The 10,170-nt window shown below is 30.1% G+C and overlaps 1 protein-coding gene across 2 annotated transcripts; it reads right to left on the bottom strand.

The window, feature by feature from the left end:
• Window positions 1–1,240: 1,240 nt before the first annotated feature.
• LOC148298175 (uncharacterized) lies at window positions 1,241–7,451 on the bottom strand. Of its 2 annotated transcripts, none has more exons than XM_088277071.1 (5): window positions 7,326–7,451; window positions 5,861–6,027; window positions 3,587–3,706; window positions 2,872–2,942; window positions 1,241–2,666 (listed from the first exon to the last, which is right to left on the bottom strand). In XM_088277071.1, exons 1-5 carry the CDS (start codon window positions 7,408–7,410, stop codon window positions 1,373–1,375), a joined length of 1,737 nt encoding a protein of 578 aa, XP_088133197.1. In that variant the 5' UTR covers window positions 7,411–7,451; the 3' UTR covers window positions 1,241–1,372. The 2 variants fall into 2 exon arrangements, with proteins under 2 accessions (XP_088133197.1, XP_088133198.1); XM_088277072.1 differs by having other exon boundaries at window positions 2,872–2,939; window positions 7,326–7,434.
• Between the last annotated feature and the right edge of the window lie 2,719 nt (window positions 7,452–10,170).

Raw genomic sequence — 10,170 nt, 5'->3', positions numbered from 1 at the left:
TTAAAGTACAAAGTTGTGATTATTCTAAATTAAATGAATATTAAGTGAGTGAATTATTTTTAATTAATAATAAAACAAAATTTTATTTTAAGTCTATTATTTTACAGTTATTTTGTTAAAAAAATGTATTTTTCAACAAAACATTATTAAGTAAGTGTGTATGTCATATTATGTATTTCAAAAATCACTTTAAATAAATTCAGTATTAGACGATTAATTTTTTTTCAAAAGCAATCGTCTCCATTTTGGTAACAAAAACAGGATTTAAAAAATATTTTAACGGTCATTATATGTCTTTAGTTAATATGATAGATTACTTGATATCACAAAATTAAAAATTTAGAAGATTTTTTAATGGAAAAAAGGAAAATAGGGCTATAAGAAAATGACGATTCATTTTACAAACATGGATTATGAATAAGAGGCTAATATTTCATGAAAAATTAACAAAATATGTATCGTTGAAGATTTACTCATTTTTCGTATATATTAACCATAATACTTGTTTTATTTTTTCCGTTACCGATCACTAGTTAGCCTCTCAGAGATTGTTTTTATAGAAAAGAAGAAATGCCTACTATTCTCTTATAATAGTATTATTTTATGAATATGTTAGCTCTTAGCTATTCTACATATTAAAGAATGAAGACATTCTAGCTACGTTTAGAGAGAGAAAGGGTGCATAAGACTTCAAGTATCACTAGACAATTTATTATTTATCTTCTCAAAAACGCGATAGATTTATTCGAGTAGGTACTTAGGGCTTAACGCACTTGTTTGTTTATCTTGGTCCAGTAAACGCGTTATTTTGGAAGTTAAATTGTCTACTTAAATATTTTATAATAGATAATTTCCAATCGCCTAAGTAAACGTGTTTATAAGACACTGAAATAATAAGCCTTGAAATGACAATTTTCATTTATAATAATATTATATATGACGCATATATAAGTAAAATCGTATTATTCATTTTAATTTTTGATTAATATATTTTACATTTTGACCTAACAACAATATACGAATCTATAAAACATTATCGGTCTAAATAGTTAGCCAAATAAATCGCATAAAATTATCATATATCTTTTGGATGTTCAGTTAGTCGATCGATGAGTAAGCTTCAAAGGAATAAGCTTTTTTGTATAATCTCGCAGCAATAAAAATAAAATGCTTTTGAAAAAAATTCCAGTGTGCAGATGAAATCAACTTGTATTTCAAATCACCACAAAGGTACCGGAAGTATGCATAAAAACGATTGCCGAAAATATACACAGTGCTCGAGGGCGTAAGATACCACTACGAAAATCCTCAAATAAGTCGATTATGAGGCCAGAAATCGTGCAAAATTCCTCCAACGGGCTCTTTTTAACTCTCAAGGAGGTTCAGAATTTTCCTTTTCCCTTAATGCTGTTAAAAGGTGACTTCTGAGCTCAGATTCCGAGCTTCTCCAAAGCAGCACCAGTTCATCTTTAGTCAGTCTTTCTAAAGGTGATTTTCCATCGGAATTTCTCGGTGCTATATTAGGATAAGGTGGCGCTGGGGGAAGGTTGTCGTCGCAAGCAGAGTGGCAACTTTGGTCCGTACTCGATCCGCTTCTCGATCTACTCCCGGGAATGTGCAGGTCTCTGCCGAACTCTGATTTTTCTTCCGTCGATTTCTCCGGAGTTCTGCGGATACTGTCTTTGGAAAAATACTCGGGAGTTCGCGGGCGTTGTCGTTTTTCCTCTATTTCGTCACATTCCAAACTTTTGTGTCTTTGTCTCTGATACTTGTCTTTCGCTGATGGAGAAGAATGATCTTCTATTTGTATTTTTATTTGATGATGAGTTTTACTGGAGTTCCCTTCAGTTTGTTGACTAAAACAGCGTCTTACTGGGGTTTTACCGTGTTTTTTCTCATTATTTTTATTAAGGTGCTCTTGCAACTCTTCAAACGTTTTTTTTTGCTTTCGGAGTAATTCAGATTTTGGAAATTCCGGTTTCGAATGCAAGTCATCAACGCTATTTGATGTTTCAGGTTCGGCATTTTTTTCATTTTGTTCGGAAACATTTTGGAAAGATCTAGCTTCTAGAGTATAACCATCGCCACTTTGCCCAAAAACACTTCCTAGTCCAGGCCTACTGCGATTATTTTTACTAAATGTGTTAGGCGATGAATCCAGGAATTGTTTTCCTTTATATTTCGGAATAGTCGCGAGTTTTTTTCCAACTTCTAAACTATCACACGAAACGTTGGGACTGCGAGATCCAAAATTTGCAAAATCCATATAACTCGAGCGCCTACTATTGATGTCCGGTGGACTATTAGTTAAACAAGAAGTATCCTTACTTAATCGTCTGCCAATAGCGACGCTAGTATTTTCAAATCGTAACATAGAATGAGAACTAGAACTAAACACACTATCGCTGCTAAATCGCCTAACGTTAAGTCCACTTGTGCTTTGTTTGCGCTTTTTATTTTTAACTCGAGGGCTTTTGAAGATATCTTTATAGAAAATCTTAGATTTGAGAGGAGATTTAATTTTAACATCACTACTATTCGATAAAGATAAAAAATTCAACTTCTTGGGAGGAGACATGAGAGATTTCTGTTGTGTTGGAGAAGCTGTTTCGGAATCTATTTCAGTAACTGCTTCCAACGGCTGATCGCGCTCTTCTTGCTGTACTCTGAAAATGGTAATTTATATAATAATTTCTTAATCAAATACAATATATTCTTTTAATCAACTCTTCGTTCTTGTTTATCAACTCTTTGTTTCAACAACAGTCATATAAAGTTCTATCAAACCAATATTAAATTGTTTAAAAAAGTCAGATTGGGTAGATGAAGTTATTCCATATACAAACAATAACAATAAATTGTTAAATGTACCTTCTTATTTCTTGAATCATTTCGAAGAATTGTGCTTTACTTTTTCTTCGTCTCCGTTGTTCATGTTCCTTCTGAAACAAGGGTAAATCATGGCAGACATCATTGACATAACAATGATATTTTCTTAATAGGTTATTATTATTACTTATACATATACATATATACATTTATATATATATATATATATATATATATATATATATATATATATATATATATATATATATATATATATATATATATATATATATATATATATATATATATATATATATATATATATATATATATATATATATATATATATATATATATATATATATATATATATATATATAATGCATGAGTCATTTTTTTATTACTAATCTTTTTTTATATATTCGAAATTTGTTTTTCTTTAGAAATTACAATAAATTTTGATTTAATTAATCATGCAACTAATCTATTTAAAATTTCAAAATTGTGGTTTACATTAAGTTGTACAATTTAAATATTTTAAATAGTCAAAAGTATTTCCTATATATAAAATACTACAACTTATAATACCATTAATATAAGAGCAGGGAGAGAAGATGGAACGCCACATTAGTCTATCTCGACATATGTACTAGCTTTTTCTACATCGATAAATTAAGTCATATATGTCTTCCAGTTACGAAGGCTTTTGATACGAAAAACAAACATCTTAAAAAGTTATTTATAAAATAATACCTACCCTTTTAACACTTTTCTGGAAGAGTGATGTAATTTGGCCCTGTCGTAAGGTGTGGACCAATTCGCGAGCTGCGTGGTGCGGAGATACAAGCTCTACGCAGTTTATGAAGCGGTATAATTTCTGAAAATGATATTGAATTTATAAAGTTTAAATAAAATAGTTAAACAAAATGAAATGAGTTCTATTTAAAATTTAATTTACGTATGTAAATTATAATTGGCAAATTAGCTATGAAAAGTAATAATGAATTAATAAAGCACATTTTTTGTTCTTGAGATTTTTTTTTAATCGAAATGAATATTTGATTTCAACACCTATGCATAAATACTTACATAAATAATAAAAGCATTCGAGGCAAAATTTTTGTCAATTCTTATTAGGATACTTATTGGACAGGATTATAACAGGATTATAACAAAACTGGTACCACGGCACAACGGCGAGCTTTAGCCTCCAGTATGATAGATAAATGTTCTAACCACTACACTGTGTAAGCGGTTAGAATAATATAAATTATGATTTTAACAAATTCATATAATATTTGGGAATATACACGTGATAGCCCCAATTATAAATGCTCATTATTAGATACAGAAATTGTGTATAGTTTGCTTTCAAATTAAGTTATTAATCATATTTTAATTAGTATGTGTTTTTTCTTCATAATGTACATTTGTAGTCGTACAGAAGAAAGTGAACAGGTGCATTTTTTTACAAAAACGTGATTATTGACTATTTGATATCTCACTAGCTTAATATTGCCCTGAAAAAATCCCAACGCGATATTAAACTTGGAAGTATAATATATTATGTTTTGAATATTGAAAGCATTAACTTTGTGGATCATATTGAAATATTATTTCGAGAAATAAAAATACTTTGTGTTCTGATCTACTCACATAAATATACTCATCCACTCACATAGTCATAAATTAAACCCTGAAGAGGGCAACAGGTTGTTGCCGAAACTAGTTGGTTAATAAAAATGTGAGTGGATCAAAACACAAAGTATTTTTATTTCTCGAAATAATATGAATGATCTATTGATTTTTTTAAAAATGACTTACTGCATTGATGTTTATTTTCTTGCCAAGCAAATGTGACTTAAATGGCCCTCATGAACATTTTACGATTTGTTAGTTGGTCACTTTCTCCTGTACGACTACGATATTAACAATTTTTAATTTCGAATAATATGTCCTCATTAAGTTTTCTAGCGGCGATGGCACATTTTACAATACTTAGTTAAATAAATATTTAAACTAAATATAGGATGAAATGTAAGCACGCTTGAACACCGAACAAAAGCTTGCGTGTGATCACGTCTGGATATACACTGTAATATGATTAGCATAAACAAAGTTTCACAATAAAATATGGTAAAATGAGATTAATAAAGATTATAAAATCGAAGAAATGCATTTTTAAATTGACTTTATAAGACGTCATTAATTTTAATATTGTAAAAGAGAAAGTCAGGAAAATTAATTAATTCATCCAAAAAAAACTCTTGTAACTGTATTAAATATATAAATTTAAAAATAAAATAATAATCTTTCTACATTATTACATTTGATAAATTTATTTAGATTTTTTAAATATCTTAATTTAACGTTGGTACGTTAAGTTAAGATATTGATCGATCTTTGAAAATTTGTTCAAATTGCTGTATTACGTATGTAAGGGAGTTTTTTATTTCAGCTTCAGAATACGGATTTAAATAGTTTTTCTTAAATATCAGTTTCTTTTATCTTTAAATATCAAAAAATTAGATCAAAGTATTTTTCCTTCTATTTAATTGCATACTTTCACACATTATATCCATCACTTAGAAAATGTGAAATATACCTGCATATCATTATTTTACCCCTGAATGAATTTCGTTTAAGGGAATATTTGAAAAGAGGTCCAAACAATAGGTAAAAAGGTATTTTACTATGTAAAAGTCGTCATAGCATTACACTTACCGGGTAAAGTGTGAATTTATAACAACACTTTGTAAATTTCATAAAATGAATACCACTATTATTCTTAACTTCGAAAGACACAAAGATTTATTATATATGGTATGATAGTCAAATGGTGTTAGCGTTATAATTTAAATTAATAAATAACCTTCACTCCAATTTATGTTAAATACTAAATAATAAAAGTGTGAATAGTTTCTTTACTTCTCTTGTAAAATTGTATGTTTTTACAAACCCCTAATCGAAGGAAGTCTTAATTTTTTATAGAAATAGAATCCTTTCAAATGAGTTATAAATGTAGTCATACTTGGCTAAAGAACATGATGTTTCTGCTCCTCCAGATGGTTCCCTTTGGTTTGTGTCTTAGAAGAGGTAATGTGTACCGGTAAAACAGGTGCTCTACTAGTAAGATAAGGCAGCCCACTGCCATACCGACGCCGAGCAAAAGGAAAACTCCGGCTACGGCAGCAACACCTTTGGACAAAATAGAAAAGTTTCAAGTAGTGCGACTCGTCTATTTTATTACTATCAGTACGTAATACATATAATAAAATGAAAGCGACCGTTTAAATATTTAAATCATTTGTGTATTTTACATTTACCAAAAAAATAATAGTTGGGACGCAAGTCTAAAAGATTTGCTTGAAATACTTAATAATTTTATTAAAATTTATATTAATATGAATTTTATTACAATTTATCACCAAGTATAATGTCAATATTATACTTGGTGATAAATTGATAAAGTGAGTAATTTCTATGTGAATATTCTAATTGTATTACTAAAACAATACAATTTTGCAAACAAATTATTGATTAAATTTTCGAATATTTTGTTTAAAATATTGAAAAAATAATCAAAAATAGTTTTTCTTAGAATTAAATGTGTTATATACAGATTCAAAAGATTGAAAGTGAATTATCTACTTACTGCAATATTGATATAAAATCAATAATTCCATTTTTTGTTTACATTGAAATTAAATCAAACTTCATCATAATCAGCCGTGAATCAAATTTAATTAACACCTTACCTTAAAAAAAGCCTTTTTTGCATTTAAAGATATTACTATTACTACTACTATCACGCTGTTTCTCTGCAAGGAGAATGGAAAGCCACACTCTTCTGTCCTGACATACACTCCTAGCTTCTTTCACGTTCATAAATCTAGTAATACATGCCATCCGATGACGTAGACTTTTGACACCACAGGTTCTGATTGATCTGGTCGTGTCAAGTCTTTTTGGCCGTCCTCGTTCTGTTCTTACGCTCACATTTGCCAAATATACTTTCATAGTCATTCTCCTACTATCCATTTGCTCCACATGTCCATTCCACCTCAAAGATCTTTTCTCAATATATTCAAATATCCCTACTTCAGCCCTACATTCCTTTCTAGTAATCTTCATTTTTAATTCTGTCATACAACGATTTTTCCACACTTTCGTCTGAGGTAACGCATTTCAAAAGCATTCACATTGCTTCCATCTTTTCTTTGCCAATTCCATGTTTCGCTCCCATACATCAGTGTCGGTATCGTGTGAATTGCCAGTTCAGCTAACATGGACATATGTATGTTTATTTCCCTCATTCTATTCAAAGGACTATTTATACTCTTCCCTGTATTCACCTTCTCTCAATGTCTTTACCCGCTTTTCCATCTTCTAAGGATATGCTTCTTAGGCTTCTTCCAGGTTTGAACGATTATTTTGCCTTCTGTTACATACATTTTCAACATAATACATAATTAATTTACTGTAATTCAAAATACCTAAAGGGCGGGGTTGTATTCCAAAATCGGTACCCATTTTAAAACACGGCAGACCACCATACCATTTTTCTTGTAGAATATCCATATACCCATTTGATGAATATTTTGATATGACGGCTGATATACTATCCTGCAAAAGAAAAACAGAAATAGAATATAGCCAATTTTTTAATATATTATGTATCCAGAAATATATATTTGCAATATAAAGTGACCTTATTTAACAAAAATATTCAGTTTGAAATTAGATTAAGTATAAATGTACAATATATTTTATTATCTGACTAATGGACACATTTTACTGTGGATAATTATGTTATATGTTTAAATGCTGTAAGTATAAATTAGTTTCAAAATGTATGTCAATATAATTATAACAGCCACACATAATTTACAAATAGGTACTCCTGCATTTTACTCGTGCAAACATATCGTTAGATTTTCTATTTAGGAGTGAATATTATTAGATCGGTTTGGTGACGTGTTTTCTTTGTGCTTTTACTCAGTACTGTTAAGAAGTAGTGTAATGATCAGCACGCTCGGCTACCATTCTGGAGGTCCCGGGATCGATTTTCAGGGTAGGTCAAATAAATATAAGTGATTTTTTCACTCTAATATTTATTCAATATCACTCTGGACTGGTACCAGGAAGCGGAGGGCTGATTGATCACTTTTTCTTTATGTGTTAACGATCAAGATAACACTGTGTTTATATAACGCAGTGCCCTATGCACCATTGGGGTGCGGATAAAGGTTTAAATGATTGTTAAGAAGCGAAATATCGTGCTTCGACTCAATTTATTGGCGTCGCTTTGCTCTTCTCGTCCTGATAATTTTATTATTTTTATTAATAAATAATTGTTTACAATTGCGCGATTCCGTCTTCCTCGTCATCAAGTGTTCCAGTACCACTAGTCATTACAACAAGTTTACAATAGGATCGTGATCAACGAAATTGGACTTTTTGTGATGTCATCACAGCAGCGAATAGTCGTCTCGTCATTTGAAGATGTTTGTCTAAAGGCGCCAATATTAATTCGTAAACCTACTGAAACCCATCACACAGATGATTAATGGTGTATTTACATCCGATATTCACACCGAGAATTATACTTAGGCAATCCGACACCAAGTAAACGATTCGGAAGGTTAAACAGTAGGGGCAACTACTCGATTGATGTATACATAAGGGAGAAGGGAACATCGTATAAGGTTGAAGTTTCCTACGATCCAACAGTACTTTTTTCGGAAAAAATAATGTTTGATTACTATTATAATGGTCACTCTTTTTTTTTCTTAATATGTTAACCCCACATGGTAGAAGAATTGTGTGATCCAACAATTATAAAATTTGAAAACTTGAAACTTGTGTTATATACCATGTGACAAGGTACGGACACCATGGTAGTTCGAAAAGCCATGAATAAGTCAAAAATCTTAAGGAAGAACTCTTAATCAGTATGCAATCGGCTATGAACTTTTAAAATATATATATGTATGAAATTCAACTTTTTTGAGATATACAAATATTTACAAAAATATTTTCATATTTCCTTATCTTTTAAAACCCCTTTCTTTTCAAAACCATTAAATTATTTTAAAGATAATTTTTTTTTAATTAAAACGGTTTAAAGAAAATTAAATTTCGATTTATTGTAAATTAGGCCGTAAGTAATAAAGCTGAAAGTTTTGTTTAAAATAACATAGATTTAAAAAAAAATATTTCACGTAAATTCTAAGAAGGAAAAGCCTGAAATTGTTTTTTTCGGATTATTAAACCAATTATGTATTTTACGTACCCCAACCAACGCGTTGGTCATTAACTAGCTGTATTCTATATATAAAAAGCATAGTTAACGTTATGGTATTGTAATATAACACTCTCCTTATCATTCATCGTTCACTTTGTTTAAAAGTAGTATTACACAAAATCATGACGATAAGGAGAGTGTTATTAACTAGATAATTCATAGTTTAAAATGGATGAGATAGGGATGCAGAGGATGAAGAACGGCTTAAACTCTTACACTACTTTTCGAAACAAGATGGATTTTTACAGAATTTTTGAATACGGGTAAACTGCCTCCCATTCTGCATTTTTGCATAAAAACATAATCACATCAAACACAAAATAAATTTAAATTTGCATATTTTAGGTCCATATAGAAAATAATTAAGTTCAAAATAATGAATTATAAGAAATATTTTGTGTAAAAATAACATCTGAACTTTCATCCTTGCAAAAATCACGTTTTGTAATCACTGTTTCTATTTGACAAGCAATATTGGCCTTGAAGATCATTAGTTGATGAAAATTCGATGCCAGTCAGAGCGTCGTCGTGGTTACTTTGTCACCATTATTTCATGGTGAACGGGAGTTACCCCACTGTGCCCCGCTATTCATTATTCCTCCCCCTCTTCTGCCCTATACCTACTTTCCTGCCAGATAGGTACATAGTTCATACTGTATAGATATTGACAGTCGGTAATTGGATCACTGACATTAATGCCCTAAATATTTTCATCACTTAATTCTTATTGAATATGTCCTCATTTTTTTTTGTTCTTTACGGAACAATAAATCTCCTTCAATCTAGAGATACAATCGTTTATTAGGCTATTCAGTGTCTGTCAGTTGAGCTATTTGGGTACCATCTTCGGCATTTTGAAAACGTAAAATAGACGGTGTTTTGAAGTACCTAATAAATTTTCTGGCAAAATGGATATTTGTTTAGTATGTATAAAATACACAAATAAAAAATCTATACGTTAGTTTGAACTAACTAGAGCTCTCGAAGGGTGGACTATAATATGAAATTTATACTGCTGATTTTGCCGTAATTTT

This window comes from Brachycentrus maculatus, unplaced genomic scaffold, assembly GCF_059751285.1.
Source record: "Brachycentrus maculatus isolate JH-2025_06_01 unplaced genomic scaffold, ASM5975128v1 h1tg002414l, whole genome shotgun sequence".
Lineage (NCBI taxonomy): Eukaryota > Metazoa > Arthropoda > Insecta > Trichoptera > Brachycentridae > Brachycentrus > Brachycentrus maculatus.
Note: the sequence above shows the minus strand (reverse complement) of the source record. Positions and strands in the feature narration are given on the sequence as shown.

Bases quoted from the DNA above. Each gene is read 5' to 3' on its own strand.
- LOC148298175 (XM_088277071.1), bottom strand. From the start codon at position 7,410: ATGGATATTCTACAAGAAAAATGGTATGGTGGTCTGCCGTGTTTTAAA. The intron at 3,707-5,860 runs GTATGACTACAT...TATCATTTTCAG, and splicing joins ACATCATGTTCTTTAGCCAA to AAATTATACCGCTTCATAAA. The intron at 2,667-2,871 runs GTACATTTAACA...TACCATTTTCAG, and splicing joins ATGATTCAAGAAATAAGAAG to AGTACAGCAAGAAGAGCGCG.